Source organism: Melanerpes formicivorus, unplaced genomic scaffold (assembly GCF_026170545.1).
Source record: "Melanerpes formicivorus ecotype bairdi unplaced genomic scaffold, bMelFor1.0.p_v2 SCAF_38, whole genome shotgun sequence".
NCBI lineage: Eukaryota > Metazoa > Chordata > Aves > Piciformes > Picidae > Melanerpes > Melanerpes formicivorus.
Genome location: NW_027142390.1, coordinates 404,444 through 427,450, shown reverse-complemented (window position 1 = coordinate 427,450; position 23,007 = coordinate 404,444). Strand labels below are relative to the sequence as shown.

The 23,007-nt window shown below is 47.8% G+C and overlaps 2 protein-coding genes across 6 annotated transcripts in view; one reads left to right on the top strand and one right to left on the bottom strand.

The window, feature by feature from the left end:
- The window catches only part of TMCC1 (transmembrane and coiled-coil domain family 1), a 113,582-nt gene that overhangs the window by 84,552 nt on the left and 6,023 nt on the right, over positions 1–23,007 (bottom strand). The window lies entirely within an intron of this gene.
- On the top strand, positions 20,975–22,873 carry TRH (thyrotropin releasing hormone). The gene is made up of 2 exons (XM_068157724.1): positions 20,975–21,161; positions 22,287–22,873. The coding sequence occupies exons 1-2, from the start codon at positions 20,975–20,977 to the stop codon at positions 22,871–22,873; spliced, it is 774 nt and encodes a 257-aa protein (XP_068013825.1).

Genomic DNA, 23,007 nt, shown 5'->3' with positions numbered 1-23,007 from the left:
CGTTCTCACCGGGCACCAGAGGGACTTCACTGCCTGCCTGCGGCTGCTCTCGCCCTCCGAAGGGCTCTCCTGCCTCTCGCTTCACCTCAGGGCTGTAGGGGGACCTAAGCTTGTAGCACTGAGGTTTATTCACATCCATTCAGTACAAAGATGTATTCAAGAAGCACGGATTCAGGTCAGTTAGAAATCAGCACAGAAACCTGACTGCTCTTAGGTCACAAAGGCATTTCTGCATCATTTGTTTCCCAGTCAGCTGAGATACCTAAGAACTTTTTATCCACTAGAAGACAGCTACCCGTTGGGATGCAGCTGCAACGTGGGAAGTGCAGGCCTTTGAGGAATTCAGGCCACAGGAGCTGGTCAGGGAACAGGCTGTGAAGTACAGCCTCGTATTCTTCCTTCTCAAGAGCGCTGGGTTGCTGTGGCTGCACTGTGTGAGCTGAATAGGCACAACTGGTCCAGAAGCACAAATCAGGCTGGCAAAACAAGAAAGGCAAGAATGCAGAGCTCCTCGATTTGTGCTTTTGCTTGTGTCTTCCATTTTAATTGTGCATATGAGAGAGGGAAGGGCAGTAAGACTTGCTTCAGAAGAGCTTTAGGCACACTGTGTGCCCTAAGTGTAGGGCATGGGGGGCTGAAAGGTGGGCTGAGGCGAGCAGCCGATGCTTGTGATGGATACAGGATGTAGAGTTTAGATCTGGGTGGATACAGGTGAAGGGGAGATATTTGCATTCAGAATTAAAGCTACATTCTGTGGCTAGGAATGAAGTCCCCAGGACCCTGCTGTAACATTTGCTTTTGTAAAAGACAAGACTCTCAGCCTAGGCTATTTTTCATTGTCACTCTTTGCAGTCCAACATTACCTTCCACTCCTCCAGTAAACCTCCTGTTACTGTAGTATTCCCCCCACTTTTCAGGTACTTGCATTGTTCAGATTAGGAAAGGTACATTATTTATCATTTCCTCTTTGGATCTCAATCTACTTTCTGTTTACACCCCAATTCCTTTCCACGTGACCCTTTTTGGCATAGAAAGGCAACTGGGGAATGAATACAGTGGTTGGAAATGCAAGAGCAAGAGAGCAGCCTCTCTGGGTGAATAGAATGCGACCCAGCTCACATAGGCAGAGAAAATCATGAGCCTTAACAGCTCTCTAAGCTGTCACACTGCTATTACAGCAACAGAACGACCATGTGCAGCCTCCATTGGGTGCTAGGTGCAAGAACTGTCAGCTTGGAATGGACAAAGCACCCAAATACTTACAGAGCTTGCACCCAAGATGAAGGTGACCTGTTTGAAGCAGGAAATAAGAACAACAATCCCACTTGACTTATACATTCGACTACAGAATGTGAAGAAGGACCTTTTACCCCACATTTGTAGCATAGGTATGGAATAGGTGCAAGGAAAGGTAATTAAAATTGTTCATGTAATAAAACACAGAACAGCACAGAGGCATTTTGTAACTTGAGTTCTGCCCCTGCCATATGGTGGAACAGGGTTTGAGCTAGTCATAAAAAAATAGTCTCTGGGTAAAATGAAGTGCAAACCAAACTGCTTCTTTTGAACTGCCCTGAACTGCAGCAAACCTCACTTCTACCTGCAGACAGCTGTGTCTGCTGCCTTCTCTGAGCTAAGCTTGGCTCTGGGAAAGCCAGGACACCCAGCACATGAGTAGAAAAGTCCTGGGAATGCTGTGAGATGCGTGCATGCAGGGGGCAACAGCTGCTTGGGTGCCAGCTGAGGGGGTCGCTGTGTGCTCGATTTCCTTAGCGGACTGACGCTGGTGTTGCCATTTCCTGCAGCTAAACAGCAGTCCTCTCTAAAGAGTTACAGAAGCAGCTAGGTACAGTTGTGTTTGGGATCATGAGGTGGAAGGGGAAAAGAGCCTCTCTTTTAAGGAGACTGACAATGCCACATGCATGCATTAAACGTGTCCAGAGAAGGGCAAGGAGGCTGGGGAGGGCTCTGGAGCACAGCCCTGTGAGGAGAGGCTGAAGGAGCTGGGGCTGCTTAGCCTGGAGAAGAGGAGGCTCAGGGGAGACCTTCGTGCTCTCTACAACTACCTGAAGGGAGGTTGTAGCCAGATGGGGTCTGGTCTCTTCTCCCAGGCAACTAGCACCAGAACAAGAGGACACAGTCTCAAGCTGCGCCAGGGGAGGTTCAGGCTGGAGTTGAGGAAGAAATTCTACACAGGGAGATTGCCCATTGGAATGGGCTCCCCGGGGAGGTGGTGGAGTCACCATCCCTGGAGGTGTTCAGGAGGAGACTTGATGGGGTGCCATGGGTTAGTTGATTAGGTGGTGTTGGATGATAGGTTGGACTTGATGATCTTGAAGGTCTCTTCCAACCTGGTTTATTCTCTTCTATTCTAAATGAGTGTGGAGTGGCTGACAGCATTCCTGGCACCAGGGCAAACGATTTCACCACACTCCTGATGAGGAACAGATGGTGCAGAGGTGCCCATGCATGATGAGAACATGCAGCAGGAGGCCACAAAAGACATTATTGATCCAGTCCCTGGCATGAGACGTCCCAGAACAACTATGATTAACCACAGGGTTTGCTTACTTGGAACAAGAGATCAATACTCAGACAGCTTGGGAGCAATGATTTGGGGCACGTTGAGTTAGACAATCTGTGATCAGCTCCCAGTTCTCATTCATTGGGATTAAAAACCACATTTCCATTTTTCAGTGTAAGTAAAGGTTGCCAGGTTGGACACCTTTCTGGAGCTTCAAGCAGCAAATGAAGCCTATGGAGAGGCAAAATGGGTTCAAGCAGGCAAGCTCTGTGTACTCCACTGCATTTCTGCCAGCTTCAGAAGGAAAGTACCAAGACCATGGGTACTCCTCCAGCTCCATTTACTGGCAAGAACCTTTGTGAGAACACAATCAGAACCTTCTTACAAGAAGGATCCCACTCTGCTGGGAGAAATGCTGGAAAGAAGGAAGTGCAACAATAATGGTGGGGCTGCAAATTTCAAAGAGGAAATGGAGATGAAATGTCATTAAAATAATGGCAGGGACTGGACTGTGGTGAGCGAAGATCAGGGTCATGACCATCTGAAGAACCTGAAAGTGTTCAAGTCCATGGGACCTGATGGGATACACCCAGAGGTGCTGAGGGAGCTGGGGAGGAGTTTGCTAGGCTGCTCTCCATCATATTCCAAAAGTCCTGGCAGTCTGGGGAGGTCCCCAGGGACTGGAAAAGGGCAAAACATAACCTCCATTTTCAAGAAGGGAAAGAGGGATGACCCAGTCAGTGTCACCTCTGTGCCTGGTAAGAACATGGAGCAGATCCTCCTGGAGGCACTGCTGAGGCAGAAGAATAACAAAGAGGTGATTTGGTACAATCAAGCATGGCTTCACCAAGAGCCAATCCTGCCTAACAAACCTGGTAGCCTTCTGTGACAAGGTCACAACATCAGTAGATGAAGGCCCAACAACATTGACCTGCACCTGAGCAAACCTTTGACACTGTCCTGCACCACATCCTGGTCTCCAAGCTGGTGCAGGATGGGTTCCATCCATGGCCACACCCAAAGGGTGGCTGCCAATGGTCCATGGCCAAGTGGAGGCCAGTGACAAGTGGAGTCCCTCAGGAATCAGTGCTGGGACCAGGCTTGTTTAACATCTTTGTTGGTGCCATGGACAGTGGCATTGAGTGCACCCTCAGCAGGTTTGCTGATGACACCAAACTGTGTGGTGCAGCAGACAGCTGGAGGGAGTGATCCATCCAGAGGGACCTGGACAGGCTGGAGGGAAGGGATCTATCCAGAGGGACCTGGACAGGCTGCAGAGCTGAGCCCATGACAACTTCATGAAGTTCAACAAGACCAAGTGCAAGGTCCTGCAGCTGGGGCAGGGCAATCCCAGGCACTGATATAGGCTGGGCAGGGACTAGCTTGAGAGCAGCCCTGAAGAAAAGGACCTGGGGGTGCTGGTGCATGAGAAGCTCAACATGAGCCAGCAGTGAGCACTTGCAGCCCAGAGAGCCAAGCAGAGCCTGGGCTGCAGCAAGAGAAGTGTGGCCAGCTGGGCCAGGGAGGGGATTCTCCCCCTCTGCTCCACTCTGCTGAGACCACAGCTGGAGCTCTGGGGCCAGCTCTGGAGCCTCTGTTCCAGGAAGGGTCTGGAGGTGCTGGAAGGTGCCCAGAGAAGGGCCACAAGGATGAGCAGAGGGCTGGAGCTGCTCTGCTATAAGGACAGACTGAGGGAGTTAGGGTTGGAGAAGAGAAGGCTCTGAGGAGACCTTCTTGTGGCCTTCCAGGATCTGCAGGGGGCTACAAGAAAGCTGGGGAGGGACTTGTGAGGGTGTCAGGGAGGAATAGGACTGGGGGGGATGGAGCAAAACTAGAAGGGGGGAGACTGAGATTGGCTGTGAGGAAGAAGTTGTTCCCCAGGAGGGTGGTGAGAGACTGGCACAGGTTGCCCAGGGAGGTGGTGGAAGCCTCATCCCTGGAAGTTTTTCAGGCCAGGCTGGATGTGGCTGTGAGCAACCTGCTGTGGTGTGAGGTGTCCCTGCCCATGGCAGGGGGGCTTGGAGCTGGCTGAGCCTTGAAGTCCCTTCCAACCCTGACACTTCTATGATTCTATGATTAGCCAAAATAACTCTTCTTCAGTTTGTTGCTTTCTGCCAGCTCAGTGTGTAGGTAGCAAAGAGGGATTCTGACTGAGGGGGGCTGCTGTTTGACATGAATCCACTCTGTCACTGAGCTCCTGAGCAAGGCTTGTGAGATGTTTGCAGGTGCCAGCTTACACTGCAGGGTAGGCTCAAAGCCTGATAAAGTGGCACGTGTGCAGGGCTGCTGGATGTGAAATAGGTAGGAATTAAATCATGTATGGCACAGCCAGAACTGCCACTCACTCCTCCAAACCCAGTCCTGCCAGAGCTCATTCTGAGCAACCCTAAGTCCCACTAGGTCAGACACTGACCCAAATTCCACCAGTATAGGCTCTAGGAAATAACTTACCTGACTGGCAGAGCTACTGGCTGGATGTGAGGTTGTCTTGAGATTCATCTAATTAAAGAAGAGAGCTGATAAAATCACTCAAGTCACTAGAACCAGCTCCAGCTATCCTATGGGAGAGATGGGAAAAGGGTCAGAGGAGCATCATGGATACATAGGAATGCTCCTACTGCATAGCAGGCTCTGGGAAGAGCTACTGAATACAGCAGGAGTGTCAACTAGGAGTGTCAGTAGCTGTGAGAGCAATCAGAATCCAACCCTGCCCTTATTAATCAGCCTGTACATGTAGTCATGAATGCCCAGGGATATTTTGTTTAGGGGTATTTAATTTCACCAGCTTTTGTTGAGCCTTTCCACTCTGGCCAAAAAAACATGAAGTAAATACAGCTTGAGCTCAATGCCACTGCAGCTGTGCCCAGCAAACAGCTCACTTTGTGGGGGGAGGGCACTGTATTCCCACTCCCAGCCCAAGACTAGAACTGTCATTTACTCTCAGTGCTGTGTAGTGCAGGCACCTTCTCCACACAGCCGAGGATGCTGTATGACATCACAGCAGCAAGCACTCAAAGCAGCAGTGCACACAGAAGATGAATTACCTGTGGAGCCCAAATTGCACAGACATTCTGTTTATTGCTTTGTTTCACAGAGATAGCTAAACTTTGTCATGCTCCTTACAAGGTTTTTCTCTCACTGGCTGGGATGTCAAGAAGAAGAGAAAAGATTCTTCTGGTCTCATAAGCCAGACTTGCCAACAAAGAAGTTTGTTCTACCTGAGGTACTGAAAGGAAATGTTACCTAACAAGGAATACATTTTGCAGGAACAATGTGTTATCATTAGGGATAATTGGGCAAATGGTGGCATGGTCTTGAAAGCCTCAGTTTATCCTATTCCCTTGAGTGCCTTCTCAGTCAGGGGAAAGGAGCATCAGCTGTGCCTTGCTTTATTGTACTGCAGGAGTGGAGAGCAGGTGTGAGAAAACAAACTGCTTTGTAACCCTTGCTTTGCAAATCAATTCTTAATCACTCTGGATCTTATTTCCATACCAGATTTAACTTTTTGATATTTATGAGAGTAACTTGGCAGCTCCCATCTGATGTTCAAATCAGTAGCAGGTCCAAGTTTTTCTCAGGGTTCTAGTGCATATGGCCTATTTCAAGGCAGAACCAGCAGCTATTATGAGACACCCAAGCAAAAAGACTGGATGAAATCCTGCTGAAGATCAAGCCACACAATGTAAGTGGATAGTTCCACCATTTCCTGTGAAGAAGTCGCTTCTCTCCCCTTATTACTTTGCTACAACTCCCATAACTGACAGGGCAAGAGTGAAAGAAAGAAGCCACCTGCCAGGATATCCACAGCATTCTCCCCTTTGAGATATGCTTGGGACTACAGTCTGCTTATCTGGCTGACAGGGCTCCAGACACAGCTGTTTCAGCAGCTCTTCAAGGGCAGCCAAAGGGCAGGAGGATGGGTGCTGTGACAAAGAGGAGCTTGAGTCAGTCTGCTGACTAGAGAATTCCACCTGTGCAGGAAGAAAACGTGTGTTGTCACACATCACCATGGCTGCTTCATGTTCCTCCTGGATGCCTTTTTGCTGAGGAGCATTCATGCAGCAGAGTAACTGAAGCACAGCAGCTGCTGCTGGAAGCACAGCAGCTGCTGCTGGAAGCACAGCAGCTGCTGCTGGAAGCACAGCACTGCTCTCAGCCAGTACTGCCCAGCCAACAGTGTGCTGTGAGGAGCTATGGCTGGCAGTGTTTTGTAATCTCCCTACACACAAGTGAGTTCCTGTGCCCACCATCCCTGCTCAACCATTATCAACAGCAGCAGACACTGAGCACTTAATTAATAAGGGAATATTTAATTAAAAGAAGCATCTGACCCGTTGCAGAAGCAAGTGGAAGCAGGCTGATTGCTCAGTGGTGTCTTTCACAGAACAAAGTTACCACAAGGCTGACATTTTCCTGTCTGTGTCCAAGAGCCACGACAAAGAAGCAGCAGCTGATCAGCTAAGACAGAAATTAGCCATAAAGAAAGATCACAGCTACCTCTGGGAGAGAAATGAAGTCTGGATAAAGTGTTAGAGCTAATACGTTCCGAGTGATGCTGGTTTGCATGCTGGTACGGCCCTGTGCAGACAGCTGTGGCTGCTGTGGCACATGGCAGCGTTTCCAAGCCACACCAGGCCACACCATGCGTCCTCCCGCAGCTCTCTGTTGACTTCCAGGGAGCTGTGCCAATGTTAGGAACAGCTACAAGTCAACTCATTCACTCAGAACCCATCACAAAGACCATTCCTTGTGTTGTACCAGGCTCTAGAAGCCCAGAACATCTCTGAGAGCAGCTCTTTGGAGCTGTCAGTGTGAAGCAGTTGAGACACAGCAGAAACTCTTGAGAAGTAACTTCTGGGGGAGATCTACCCTGTTTGGGGATCCTTGTGTCTACATTCTTGTGTCTAGCTCCTGTGTGATACAAACTATGCAAAAACCTTTCTGCTGTCAGAAATTCTTTGTTTGGAGCACACTACAGCTGCAGCTGGGCTGTTGGTCTCAAAGCAGCAAGAGCAATGCATGGAGAGAGTCTGGACTGTTTTGACAAAGCACAGCACTGAGGTAACTGATGTTTTCTGATGCCTGATGTAACAGCTTCAGGAGGGAGTTTAGCAGCTCTGAAGAGGCAGCTCCCAGACCCATCTAAGGACTGAAAAAATCAAGGCAGTGCAGTTTGAAGGGTTAACAGCCTCCTTCCAGAACAGTTCTGGTACAACAGCCTGGCCTTGCTTGGCCACCACAGCATCTGTGGACAAGGAAGATACAGCAGGCAGAAATATGGCTACAAACTGCCTGCAGGTTCTGTAACTTGTGCCAAAGCCATCTCCTTCTGCCAACAAAGCCCTAAAGGCTGAGATGTGCTCCCAATACGTCTGTTTCACTTTGTTGTCTTCTCCCTACCTGAGGGGCTGAGCACATTGCAGGGTGGGTCCATGCAGTTGGTATCTGGGCTGGGGCACAAACCATCCACGGGGCAGTGCTGTCATTACAGGGGACAGCCTTTTCTCATTCATATCTCAATTAAATGCAGAGTGGCTAATGAAGCAATTATGTATACTGCACATTTCACTACCTCAGCATAGTTAAACATAACTGAGTTGTGTTCCACTTCTACCTGGAAGCATCCTGTGAGGAACGATGTCACAGAGCAGCCCCAGCAGTCCTGGCATTAATGTTTGAGATCTGTCTTTTCTAAATAGGCAGAAAATCACAGAATGTTAGGGGGTTGGAAGAGACCTTGAAAGTCCTCCAGTCCAGTCCCACTGCCAGAGCAGGATCACCTAGAGCAGATCACATAGGAACACATTCAGGCAGGTTTTGAATACCTCCAGAGAAGGAGACACTCTCCCTGCCCTTGCCCGTGATAAAATAAGCAAAGCTTAACAGCACAACTTGTTGCAACCCTGGAATTGCCTTCACCAAGAAGCAGGTCATACTGCATCAGGATGAAGGCAGAGTAAATATTTCAGTCTTTGTCCTGGGAATGCCTAGCCCTGTGCCAAGAAGTTCTGACCCTTCTTGATCCATCTGATCAGTACTCTGAATGAAATCACATGTGGCTGGTCCCTACAATTTATGAAAGCAAGAACATGATGTGGATAGGAAGAGAGAGGAGTAAGGGCTGGCTTCCTGAGCACTTCCAGTTGGATCTGATTATGCTCAACAGTGACACAGTCAACGCTGGTTTAAACCAAGCTGCCCTAATTCTACCCTCTCTGTGCCTCCAGCTGTGCAACTGTGCTCTGTCCCTTGCACAGGCAACTAGTTATAAAAAGAATGAGTTGCTGGAACTAAGACAATAATTTGAGAATTATCATCAACTTCTGCTTAATTACAAGCTCACCAACTGAGTATTTCAGTTTTCTCACCAGTCCCCTAAGGTTGTTTGTTCACTGTGACAGATACCCAAAGGAAAAATGCTTCCCTGGTGGAAGTCTAAGGCCTGTCACCTTGCCAAACAATGCAGTCAACCTTCTTTCTCTTCTCTTTAGTGACTAAATTAGGAAGTCAAGAGTGTCCTTACTTCCAAGTCTCATATGAGAAGCAATGAGACTTAATTTAAAGACATCTTGTTCAGTCAGAAGCCTCTAAATGGTCATTGATTGTTTTTCCTCAGTTGGATGTGTGAGTCTCTGCAGAAGCAGAAACTGTTATTTCTGCTCTGTCCCTGTTGCTAACAGGCCACAGGGCCGGTATTGCTAAAGATCAGCGTTTGAACAAGTCAAGCCTGAACTCTCATGCTTGTTTGCGAGAGCTGAATCTGTTGCAGAGAGCCACATTGACAAAGTATTGGTCTTGGAGGACAAAATAGCTATAAAAGGAGCCTCAAGTACAGCTTCTGCTTGTCTTGCATAGAGGAGAGTTTACAAAAAGTAAAGCAGAACAGCTGCCCAGGAATGAAAAGGACATCTGGATAGAGAAAGTTCAGCATCTTCTGGATGCTGACAATTTAATAAGACAAGGACAGCATGAATTTCTGCCTGCTAAAGATGAGGCAGAGGGTAGCTCTTGCTGGCTTCACGGGGCTCTGAACAGCAGCACTGGCGAGTACAGAGCTGCCAGCATGCCACAGCCTGGAAAAGAAATGCCATTGAAGAGAGGAGATGCTGTTGTCTTCCAGAGAGAGCATTTACTGCAGACCAGAAGCAATTACCAGACTATTTTCTATTCATAAGCAAAGCCCCCTGGATTCCAGATAGCTTCATGCCATTTAGTATCTTTTAAAGTCAAGTAGATTCATCCATGTGTAACTCCACTGAAATTATTACCTAATCCCCAACCCTGATTCAGTCTTGAACCTGAAATCAGGGGGGTTTTCACAGGGAGAAAATTGGTGGGCAATCAAACATTGCTGGTGCCAGTTTAGAACAGAGGACTCAGCAGTGGCTGAAGTATCCCACTGAACCTGCCTAAGCCAGATGGCTTTGTGAGGAAACTTATGCCAAAGCCTTCTAAGCTTCACAAACTTGCTATTTTTTAGCATTACTAGGAAGAAACTTTCTTTTGAGACCAGATATCATCTTCATTTGATTTTTACTCCTTTATATCACAACAAAAATAACAGGCAGTCACTTCACAAGTCATTTATCTCAGCACCTTTGAAGCATGGATGTCATCAAGGACATTAGCATGTTTTCTGAAGCAGAGACACATTAACCAAAGACCTTTAGCAACCTCCAGCAATATCAAACAAGGTGACACAACATCACTCATTTAACTTGAACTGTTCCCTTGGGTTTCCAGCAGCCAGCACTTGAGTTCTGCTGCAGTCACAGACTCATTCTGGATCTGCGCTCCTTCGAAGGCTGACATTGATTCACATGCTGTATGTAGTTGGGCTCTGCGTCCACTCTCACATCCAGGAAGAGGGGACAGTGGTCAGACATTGCCCTTACAGGAAGAGGGGACAGTGGTCAGACATTGCCCTTACAGGAAGAGGGGACAGTGGTCAGACATACCTGGCACCTGCAGGCTGCCTCTGTTACATACATCGTCAGAGCTTCAAAATCCCAAAGTGCCCAAGACAAAGCCTACTTCAGCAAACCTGCAGCTTCATTTGTCTCTAAATGGGAGAGATAAACCTTTGAAAATGTAATCACCTAACTGCCAATTCATGGCCATTAATTTGGAACCATTCCAGGTCAGGCTGTTTGGGGCTCCGAGCAACCTGCTCTGGTTGCAATGACCCCGCTGACTGCAGAGGGGTTGGACCAGATGACCTTTCCAGGTCCCTTGCCACACAAAACATCCCATTAAATACTCCATATAGCCCAGTTTCTGCTGACCTTTGTTTACACACTCAGAAGTGAGAGTGTCCTTAACTTAGCATCAATGCAGTAGTGGTTTTCAGTTCCCATTGCAGGCTGCACTGAGCAGTGCTATGCACATTCAAGCACAGCAAACAGCTCCATTTCTCCTTCTTGGGCCACCATGTGTCTGAAAAGCCACTCTGCTCAGCACCTGCTGCCTGCCCCTGCACTGAAAGGGATTCTAATGAAGATGGAGCTCCTGGTTTTCAATAACAGTAGCAGAAGTGGTAAAAGGTCAGCAAGATTTACTCTGGTGCTAGCTTAGCAACAGTTTGTTACTCAAATGACAAAGGTTCCACGTTTACAAAGCACAGGCAGTGATCAATGCCTGTTTATCAGGCAAGCCTTGGCATTTCCATCATTTCTCCACACAGAAAGACTTGAGCTTCGCTCAGTGTGGGCAGCGTGGGCTCAGAAATAATCACAGCCTATTGCTGCAATCTCCCAGGATGTATTTTAAAGCCCATCTCTCAGCTGCTTGTTCTTGATGAGCCCTTTGAATGTCAAAATGTTGGGTCACAGTTTTGCACAACAGCTACAAAAAAGTGTTACCCGAGTCTTAACTCTGCCTCTCCCATGATGGCCCTGAGTTGGTCACGAGAGCGCAGAGCTGAAAAAACCCTCAGGAATGTAGTTTTTAACTCTTTTAGTTGCTTTACTTTTGACAGCTTCCATATCCATAAGAATTCTCTAAATGTCCTGTAGAACATTACAGAGCAAATGTAACCAAAAGGACTGTTCTTATTAAAGACCTTCTACCTAGCCCTTTGAAGCCATTCTAAACCCTGCATTGTCTCATGGCAGGAGCTACAAAGCACTACCTCCACTCTGGGATGTGAAGGCCATTGCTGGCCATTCCAGGAGCACATTCCAGAATTCCATCATCCCATGTAGGCTGAGCACTCCAAAACTCATCAGCAGTCTGTAGAAAGAATCCTGTGAAATGGCTCCTTCAGGAGGATGCTGCACAGCTGTTTAGGGACCAAGAAAAGTGTTCACAGCACCAACAGCCCAGCTGGAGCTGGAGTCCCATCAAACATAACTTTTCTGTTTACCATTTCCTGGATTTCACTTTGCACACCAGGCCCACTAGGCTCTGTGAATGCTACCTGCTTCCTAAAATAACCAACCCCAACCATTAACACCACTTTTAACTTCTCCTGAGCTGAGACTTTCACAGCACATCACAAGCCTCAAAAGTCACTGTATTGTGTCACTATGGCTTATTGGTGGATAGGGGAACACAACATTCAGCTATTTAAAGGTCTGCCTAATTTCAGTTACCATCTGTGGAATGTCTGACTATGATTTTAACTACAGCTAGACTTCTGCCTTAGTACACCAGGAAGAGTCACAGAGCAATTCAGTGGGAGAGACAGAAATAGAATACAGCTGTCCCAGTTCTCAGGCTTCATTCTGACCAAATGACCATGTGGCATCCCAGCCTTCTGCTCAGCTGCCACAGCCTGCATCTGCAAACCATCCTCTAACTGCTTTTAAATGCATCTTCCTTCACACTCTGGCTCAGCTGAAAAGGCCCTGCAGGGAGAAGTGTGACAGAGGAGTTGAGGAGCAGCCTTCTCTGCAGAGCGGGAATCAAACAACTCCATTGCTCCATGTCCATTCACCCAGCTTCCTCTGGGATGCACAGAGCCTGCCTGCTGGGCAGTGTGAGGAGGAAGCTACAAGAAGATCACAGAAGCTACTTTCAAAAGCCAACACGACTCTCAGCATGTACCTCAGTGGTCACCTATGTGCCTTTACTGTCCCACAAAGCACCATGCCCAATACCTGGCCTACAGAACAGCTTTAATTAGAATCTTTGTCCCCAAATGGCAGCTGAACACCCCCTGATTCTCACTTCATGCTGGTTGCTAGTAAATAAACACATTAAGCACCAGTGGAGAAGTCTACTCATTATTGCCATGGCTATGGAAGTTATAAAGATGACAGTTACACGAAGGTCTTTGTCATTATGTAGCTCCTAGTGCAGTAGGAAAATCATCTTATTTGAGCAACTGCTTGTGGGGATCTTCTTCCTCACTCCCAAGCCTCTCTGTTGCACATCAAGACTTACCTAAATGGCTATGAATGATGGCAGGGGAACAGTTCTAAACCTAACTCTATGAACTTTCCTCAAATTAACCAAGTAATTTACTCAATCCTCCAAAGAAGGGGCTTGCTGACCTATTGTGCTCTGTGGTGTGCACATCTCAGCACTGTATTAGATCTCTGGTAACTTCTGTGGTTAGCTGAGTACAGGCTGTAATGTTTCTAGCCACTGATCCATACCTTTGGTAGAGTGAAGGCTTGGATTTTAAGTAATAGCTTCCAGTTTTGCTGGTCCCATTGGTAATGGCTGTAAGTAAGAGAAGTGAAAAGGCCCTGACTGTTCTCTTTGCCGGGGGCTCTGCAGGCAGTGGGACTAAGGCACTGCATCAGCACCTGCTCGTGAACGGTCTGAGCTGGAACTGAAGAGCAGCAGCTCCAGCTGTCTTCATCCTGCTGCTAATGCCAAGTGACCAGCTTTCTTGTAAGCCTGTTCTTACAACCAGAAATAAATCCTTGCAGGATAAAATTATTGTCTTCTTTCTGCCAAGTTCTTCTGAAACGCTGCAGCAAAGCCTACAAACCAGCCCTAAGCTAGCCCAGGTTAGCTTGATGATGATCCCCAGCTCCCAACCTGCTGAAATGTCCTACTTATCCCCAACACAAGTGATGTGATTACTCCATGCCCTCACTTGCTCAGTCATTCCATGCACCTGCAGCTGTACATATAGATGTGTGGCAGGTGCAGGTACCTCTACACCTCTGTAGGTGCACGTGGAGATTTATGTACAGGCACCTCCATTCTAACTGCCAGTGACCACTCTCGCTGTGACACAGGACTCTCAGAGCCCAGTAGCCTGGAAATGACTGATCTCACTGCAGGAAGAGTAACACATGGTGAGCAAATTTAAGCCCTCCCAAAATGAGCAGAGCAAATAACTTAGTAACTACTAAGAGCAATAAAGCCCCTAGAAAAGAGTCAGGAGCACTTCCTTAGTAAAAGCCACGCAATGCAGATGCATCCTCACAGCAGAGACAAACAATAGAGGGGCAAGGAGCAGCACCTGAGCTAACTGCAGTCTGTTTCCACCAGATCAGCTGGTATGACTGGTACCTGAGATCAGCTCTGTTAGGAACACCAGGTGCCTGTTCAAATTCCTCCTGCTTTCACTGTCTCCTCATTTGTACTCCCACTCTGGTCTCACCACCGGGCAGGAGCTCCTAAGCTCTGTATCTCTGACAGCTGAACAAAAAGGAGCTGGCTCCCAGGGAACTGGACAAAACTAGCTGCAAGCTGAGGAGTGGTGACTTTAAAATCCAGACCAGCATTTTCAAAATACTCATGCAGTAGTTACATCTCCTATTAACTCTTCCCTCACTCACATTCTCTGGTCCCTTTCACACCCACATAATGGCTTTTCTATAGTTATGAGGATGTGTTAGGAGCAAGTGTGGAGGGGCAGCACAGAGAAGACAAATTAGCATGTTACTCCTTTAATTGCCATGGGGAGCAGTGACCTGGTATTTACAAACCTCCAGCTGGCTTTGCAAGTTACCTGACAATGAGTCACACTTTCTTCTTAAACGGGAGCTGGACATCCACCATCTCTATCATAACATATCAAATCTCCCTCAGTCTCTTCTTGCCACATCATGAAACACACTCCAGCTTAAAAAAAGTCTTTTGGCAGCTACACCGAGCTGTAAATTTGCTTTGTCCAATGACTAACTCCCTGTTGGAAGCAAACGAGGATCCTGGGAGTGCTGTCATTAACAGCTGTGATTAACACAACGGGCTGGGCACCTGGGGTTTGGGTGCCTGGAGGCACAGGGTCTTGCTTGTTTCATTAAGTGAGATGGCTTGGAAAACCCTGGACTCTGGCTGAAAGGAGAGACAGGGCATAGTGACACTCCTGAGGATGGCCACTTCCTGCAATACCACAGGGTTCTCTGGGCTGGAAAACTACAGCAAGGGCCCTGCATAAATAGAGATGATTGCAGGATACAGAAACATCTCAGCGGCTCCATTGAGAGCTTGCATTCCAAAGTGCCACCACCCCAGAAGGAACAAACCGTGAGGCAGGCTGACTCTCAAGCACACAATTAAGCCTGTCAAGTTCTGACTCCAGCACACGCTGTTTAATATTGAAAAGCCTGTCAGGGATGTGGGGTTCATGTCACAATGCTTTGGGCTTGCTTCCTCGTGGAAATATCAAACCATTTAGCTGACAGGAGCAGCGCATTATTTAGAGTCCTTTGGCAAGGGTTTGGGGTGTGGGATACTGCCCCTCCCCTCTCCTGGCCTTTATGGGTCCAAACTGGTGGGGGGAGCTGAGCGTTCCACCTGGAATTTACTCAGTAATTCTGGTAAGAGCTTCCCTGCACAGAAATTAATGTTCTCATCTCATTCAACAGTCATCCCATTCATTATTTAAATCAGAAGACCTCATCTCTCCCTATATTAAGTTTCCTCAAAGGAGTTTCTATTAGTTTCAAGGAATTAAAAAGATTTAGCTTCAACCCTTCAGTGTTTGCAGAGCTATAAAACTTGGGGGCTTACAGTCAGAGCCATTTCCGGAATGTTTGAGGAAGAGGAGCAGGGGAGTGTCAGCTGACAGTCACAGAGCCTTCAGAAGAGGCTCTTTACTGCTGTTCCTCACCATTTTCAGGCCACACTTCAAGGAACATCCAGTGTTAGCCAGGGCAGCTTCTGCAGGTTCTCTAGGCCAGTTCATTCACTTGGCTTTAACCAGCAGCTGCCCCAGAAGGCCTCAGAACTGAATCATGAGCAAGCATTCCCCACCGCAGGCGCTTGTACTAAGCAGAAGCACCACAGCTATGGCTCCACACTGGAACAAATAGAATCCATGCTAGAAGAGCTGCCCTCCTGACCTACTGAGAAGCCAGGGAAAGCCTCAGGGGAGTTGGGTTTAGATCAATCACAACAAAGCCAGGTGGCCTAAACCATGATGCTACGCTAAAGTAGACCAAGGTAGTTCAGTTACCCCTCTCTGGCAGTAAGCAGAGCAAGGTGTCCCAAGGAAGATGTCAAGATGCACAAATCTGCCAAGAAGAACTTTGTGCCTAACTCCAGGCTGCCATACTGGAGTGTTCAGACAAAATATCAGAGTTTATACTGTTCAAAACAGAGATCAGATTTAGGTTAACAGCTGATATTTGCCTTCAACATCTTTTTAGGGACCAACAGTGGTGTGCACAGTGACAGATCTAAAGCTAAGGTCCAGACTGTTATGAGCAAATATGCTGAGCTGGGCAAGCACTCACCATGGGTCCTGCACACACCTGGGGAGCGAGCCAAGCCAATACCCCAAGCAACCAGCAGCCTGGAAAGAGGAGGAGCACAAACCTCTGAGGGGTCTGAAGATGTTTGTCTCCCAGTTCCTTCATTTAGAAGCCCTTTCAGAACCTGGTGTGCTCTTGAGAACGTTTAAAACAAAACCAACTTCACAAACAGAGCTGATACAGAAGCTCGAGGGGACATGAAGCACCCCTGACAAAAGACAGCCGCTGGACAAAGGGGCTGAGGATCAGAGTGGTGCTGAAATGCTCTACTCAGATGTGAAATGTGATAGCTGCACACCTCTGCGTCCTTCTAGAGCCAGTCACAGACACGTGTGTGCTGGGAGCCAAACCCTGTGCTCACCCAGGCTCTGGGCAAGTCAGGGGCGTCAGTGGGTTTGCGACAGACAGGAATGTACAGCTTGGAATATGTCTCCGGAGTCTGAGAAAAGAGATTCTCCCTCCTACCCGTGAACTGAGCTCACAGGGTCACAAGCAGTTGTGCAGTGAGTGGGAAGAAAGGACATTAACACTTTGAAATCTCTTAAATAGAAAGGTCACCTGCAGGGAAAATGAGACAGAAAAAATGTGGCCAGCCCCCCCTAAAGAAGATGCTAAAAAGCAAGCCAGCATCTTAAGAAGAGACACTGTTGCAGCTGTGAGATAAGGAACTGCTTGTGAAACAAAAGACCCTTTGAGGTGTTTAAATTAGACTTTCTTTCCTTAAAGCATTAAAGCTCTACTAAACCAGTCCAAGGTAAGACAAAAGTGAGTCTGAGCAGAGGGCCAGATGCTTGGCTGGGAGTCCAGACCATTGCACTGTGCAGCTGATTTTGCATGCACGGAGAGGCTTTGCACAGGGCAGCAGCTGTAAGGATTTGTCCCTGTCCTCTAAAATGAGTCCTCAGAACAAAGGGGTCAAGAAGCAGATTTTAATGAGGATGAAAACAGGCTGATATCTCTTCTGTGAACAATTTTTGACATTCAGTTTCTGTCAAATAATTTATTTTATGAAATTATGATTATAAAATGAATGAGAACAGAGGCACAGAGCTTATGGGGCTGCAGGTCCTGCCTGTGGTCGGTTTGGTTAGAAGATCCCATCCACATGAGCTGACTGGGGATGTACTCCAGAAACAAGGTTCTGACAGAAAATGCTTCTTCAGAACTGAAACACTTTGTAAATAGACTTTAGCTGGGGAAAAAAAAAAAAAATAATCCCCTGTTTGTGTAAAAAACCATAGAGCAAATGTGACTAACTGAATGGAAGAATGTAACAAAGCAAGATTAAGAAGCTGTTCAAAATTACTGAGGCCTTCCACCACATGATGAAAATAGCTTTTTTTAAATGTAGAAGGCAGGCTTGGCTTCAGCAGCTTATCAAGAAAGCACTGCAGAGAGCCAGCCACAGAACCCTCACTAACTCTGCCGTGTGTTTCACTCTTCCCAAGGCACGTTCCAAAATGCAGTTCCCATTCTGTCAGTGCCCGCTCTGATTACAGGTCAATATATTGGTTGTTTGTAAAGTGTTATACTGTGAAGGGATCTTGAGGAGCAGCTGCACCCAGGAAATACCAAGCAGCTAGTGTGAAGCCAATGTAATTCCCAGTGAGGTTCACTCTACGCAGCAGCAGATCCCAAACCTAGGGCATCATTATCTAACTGCACTAGAAACAGTACAGTGCAGAACAGCACTTGTTAGCTTGTGCAGAGAAACCAGGGGCCACAGTTTGGTTTGAGATGGCTGGGAGGGCTTAGAAAGAAAGGAACCAAGGGCTGGGTGATGGACTTGGCACTGGCTGCATAGCCTCGTGCATCTGGCCACAAGCATGACATGAGTCAGAAAGAGGCATCAGCTCCTGCTGCCCTGAGCTGGAGCCACACAGGCAGCCCTTCTATGCGCTCTGGATTAATTTCAGACCAGAGGGAGAACTGCATGCTAGGAGGTATTTCCAGCTCAAAATTACACACATTGAGGATTTGCACATTGTGGCAAAAGCAGATTTATTAAATTGCAGTCACCCAAAGCTCCAAAGCCCAAGCCTCTGCTATCCTGTCATGTCTGGGCTGCTGAGAGGTGCTGTACGTCACCTGCTGTGCCACAAGTGAAATCTGTCTTGCTCCCTCAGTGCCAAGATGAAACACATTCATAGGGGAGGCTATTTGTAATAGCCTGACAGGATTTGGTATGGGAAATTGTTTCAGCTGTTTAACCATCTCTCTTCTCACCTATGTTTTTCAGGAGCCATGCTTCAAAGTGTGAGAGGAGTTTTAAAAATTCAGTTAAATGTTCATTTCAAGTCAGAGAGAGAGAGAAGTTCAAAGGCTCATCTCACTGAAATTAAAAAGGTAATCTGGCTAATTTTATTAGCATTTCATTAGGGCAAATCTAGCTCTAGACAGCCACTGCTCCATTAACAGCTAACTCTGGTATTAATGAAAGAGTTTAAAACACTTCCCAGCACTCTTACGAATCCTGGAAAGCCCAAGGGTATTGTTTAAACTAAAACCACACAGGCACTGCCTTTACAGGCACCTTTGCTTTGGAGGAGTTGCCCAGCTGCTGTCCACTGGCTGAATTTGCTGGGCAGTTCTCTGGCTCTTCTCAGGAAAACAACACTGCCATGGGCTCAGACTGGCAGCTGATCATCTTCATTTAGCAAGAGATTATCCCCCAAATGCCCTGTCTCAGGCTGGGGCACAACACCCATTGAGAGCTGCTACAGTGCCAGTGTCCTCCCAGGACAGGCTTCCTCAAAGCATGGCGACAGGTAGTTGGGTTTTGTTGCTCCTTGCTGCTGAGGACGAACTGTCACTTCAGCACTGTTATGGCAGTGATGAGAAGGATGTACAAAGGTGGTTTGATTGCTGACAGTGGTAGGAAATGGGGAAACAGACAAACATGGGCTGAATGTGTTTGAAACCCTCACGTAGTAACACGGATTGAGTTGCCGCACCAGCACTCCAGGCTCAGCCCCTAGCTTAGGCTGAGCAGGATTAGCCAAGCGCCAGCTCTTTGGCTTGGCCCCGCACGATCTGCTCTCTGCAGCACTGAGCGGAGGAACAGCTCCAACGGCTCAGCTGAAGACTGGGAGCCTCATTTCTAGCTACAACAGCCTGCTGCTTTTTGAAGCACACAGCAGCAACGCGTTTGAGCATCTAACGCTGTGAAGCCACTGCTGACAGAAACCTATGCCAAGAGCACACAGAAAGCTGTACAATGCCCCTCACGTTATTTTCATACAATCCATCACAGTTTTTCCCATTGCTTTTCTTCCTTAGCTTAATAAACTGCCTGTCTCTGCATTTACTCCACAGTGCTGGCTCAGTAGAATACACAAGCTTCTGTTTGTCAACAGAAAAAACACCTTTTCTCTATGCTGGGTTACATAAAATTCAGCTTAATCTCTTCAGGCAATGAAGAAAGCAATTTCTGGGAGTCAAGCATGGATATACAGAAGCCAGCAAATAACCATCAGAGCTTTAAAATATATTCCACATGCAGATCTCTGCCATCAATAAACAGACAAGAATAAAACACACCAACCAACTCACCCCACCAAACCCCCCAAGACATCACCTGCATTACCTCACAGCTATTTGCATGAAGGGTCCAGAAGCAGAGCAGTATAAGTAGGGAGCCACCAGCCATCCAGAGAGAACTTAGCAGCAGTTCTGCTGGATGCTGCCTGTGTCTGCAGCAGGAAGAGGGCAACTTTGAAGCACAGGAGCAAACAGCTTCAGAGGACTGAACAAACCCTTGGCAGATGCACCAAGAAAGACTCTGAAATTACAAACCAGGTAACGTACCAAATATTTTCCTTTCAGCTGATTCTAACTTTCCTTCTAGAGATTGCTCTGAACCAAGCAGCCTGAGTGATATTCTTAGGGCTGTTATCCAAGGACTTGATAGAAGTGACAGAAGCCACAGAGAGAGATCATAAATTCATTCTCTTTTTAAAAATGTGCAGGGCTTTGTAAAATTGTGCCTAAGATAAACCATTTATGTTCTGAAGGTATAATGAAGCTCAGTGACTGCTGTACCAGTCTTAAAGATAGATTTCATTCTACTGAGGGAACTTTTGCTTTCTGCAAAATAAATCCATGTTAGTGCTAGCCAAAAGAAAAACAAGTTACCTGGGCAAGAGGCAGTAAGGACAGGATTATGATGATGTCTTTGAAAAACACTAGCTGCTTCCCCAGTGCAAGAAACCTCCCCGACCGAGGGAGCATTGCCATCTGCACTGACAAGTGCACAAAGGGAAGGCTAAGTGAAATGTACAGAAAGAGGCAGTAAAAACTGACTGCTGTTAAAGGTGGAATCAAAGTGCTGCAAATCCCAGTGTGGCTCTTAAATGGATCCTTAGCAAAGGGAACTGCCTGGTGGAGACTGTTAGTGCAGGTGGATGTGTGTGTGCCCTGTGAGAGCCAAGAGTTCAAGAGGGAAATTATTTTGCCTCTTGGCAAGAGGCAAAGCAGAGTCCCTGGCTTCCAGGACTAACTGTGCATCAGGAAAGTAGGTGTTGAAAATGTGAATGTTTATTGTGCTGGAAAAACAAACAAGTGCCTGGATTTGATGGTGAAGAATTTACTGATCCTTTGAAGAATAGAAAATAAACTGAGAAGTTAGTAACAGAAATGAGGAAGGACCCTCACAGGCTTCAGTCCCTACAGTAGTGCCACATTCCTTCTGCAGTGTGTGGAACATTGCTATGGCTGCTAGGTTTGTCAGCTCCATCCTCCTCCCTGTTGTTCTCTCTCCTGTGGAGGCTGCAGGAGCCCCTGTCCCACAATGCCATCGATCCAGCTGCCACTGCTTCTCCTCTGCCTAACCTTGTCTGGTGTTTGCCTCAATGGGGGGCAGCCCCTTCCAGAGGAAAGTGAGAACATGGTTAAACCCCCCCTCGATGACATCCTGCAGAGATCCGGAAGCCGCCTCCTTCAGTCTGCCCTCAAGAACGCTGAAGAGATGAATAAAGGTATCAATAACCCTGGGGACAGCCTCTGGTGACATGAGCATGGGACTTGGCTGAGGTTACAGCTGCTGTATCCTTCCCAGGTTCTAACGTCCTCTGTTACTCACACTAAGAGGAGGGGAAGGACAGGAGGTCAGCTGCCGTATGCTGACACAGAGCTCTCCAATGTGCTTTCTTCTGAGGCCTGCCTGCAGCAGTGCTGTGCCCTTGCCAAGCAGCTGCTGCAGAGTAACAAGGCAGAAGCCTGTCACAGAAGACTTGCCTGTTTGGCAAGTACTTCCCTAGGGAAGCTCTAAGAGGAGCCGTGGAAGACATTTCCCAGCTGTGGACCCTGTACCTGCTGTCAATTGAAAAGGGGAGCACCTCTGCCTCAGCCCACCAGTTCCCCCAGCCCAGAAGTCCCGGGCTCTGCAGCTGGGAAAGCAGGGATGCCATAGCTCCCCTGCCTCCTGGCCTGCAGACACTCTGCTCTCACTGCAGGGGAAGCAAATCAGACTCAAGATCACACAGGGGTGCTGCCACCACCAAGGAGCAGAGAGCCCAATCAGAGGGGAAAGAGGAGATGGCTCCATGTACCCACAGCAAGAGCCTTCCTCTCCACTCAGGGGAGTGCTGAGGGTCAGTCATGCTGATCCAAGACCTGACACACTAAAGACAGCTTCAGAACGAGCAGTGGCTAGTGGCTGGAAATTCTGGGCTGGCTTTCAAATGTCCGTATCTCTGCTTCAACCGGTGTCCCACCCCTGTCTTTTCTGCATACTGTGATGATGTCCAGCTCTTCCCCATATCCAGCTTCTGCAGCTGATTTCTGCCAGCTGCTCAGCACCTGTTGCTCCCCTCACCTGAGTCTGACACATTTACCTGAATCAACACGTCAGACTTTGTTGTTGTCTTCCCATCTGGCTGCAGCTAGTTCCTAATGCATCCATGCTATAAAAATGTGCCAGAACTGTTAGGACAGATGCCATTCAGTCATCAAATCCAGGACCATACAGTTAACTGTGCAATTAAATGGGCATAATGAACAACAGCTTATGATCTTGCCCCACAGAACTCCACAAAGTTCTCTTTCAGCTCACTTAGTGAGAGCTGTGGGGGCTCACTAACCTCCTTCTTTTCCTTGCACAGAACCAAATGCCCCTCTGCCACAAAGGCTTTCCAAAAGACAGCACTCTGGGAAGAAGTACCTGAATGACCTGGTGAAGAGACAACATCCTGGAAAAAGAGATGCTGAGGAAGACACATCTTATGGAGACGCTCAGAAGAGGCAGTACCCAGGGAAAGGAGAGACAGAAGACGACCTTGACAGCTATCTGGAGCTGAAAAAGCGACAGCACCCTGGCAGAAGATGGCTGTCAGACCAGACCGCTGACACCTCTGCTGCACAACCAACCTACTTAAATCAGCTACCCAAAAGGCAGCACCCAGGCAAGAGGTATCTAATGTCCAAGAGGCAGCATCCTAGCAGAAGAGGCTGGAATGATGAGGTAGAAGTAAATGAGCAGTATGGTGAGGAACACCACCATGCTGGCAAAAGGCCCTGGGATTCTGACAGCCCTGAGGATGCAGGCCCCTGCAGCTTCCAGGAGCCCTTCACCTGTAACAAAGGCAGCCTGTTGCTTGATTTAGTAGAAAGTGTTAGCAAAGACAGGGGAGAAGAAAAACGTCAGCACCCAGGAAAGAGATCAGCGTGGGAGAGTGAAGCAGAGGAATGAGCAAATCATTGTGTACCATTGGCATCTGCTGGAGGAAACTGCCAGCTCACCACACAATGCTGTTTGCTCCCCTCTGGCTTCCTGCTGCTGACCTCTGCACCTACCTTTCAGTGCATTCACGTTCCCATTTCAGT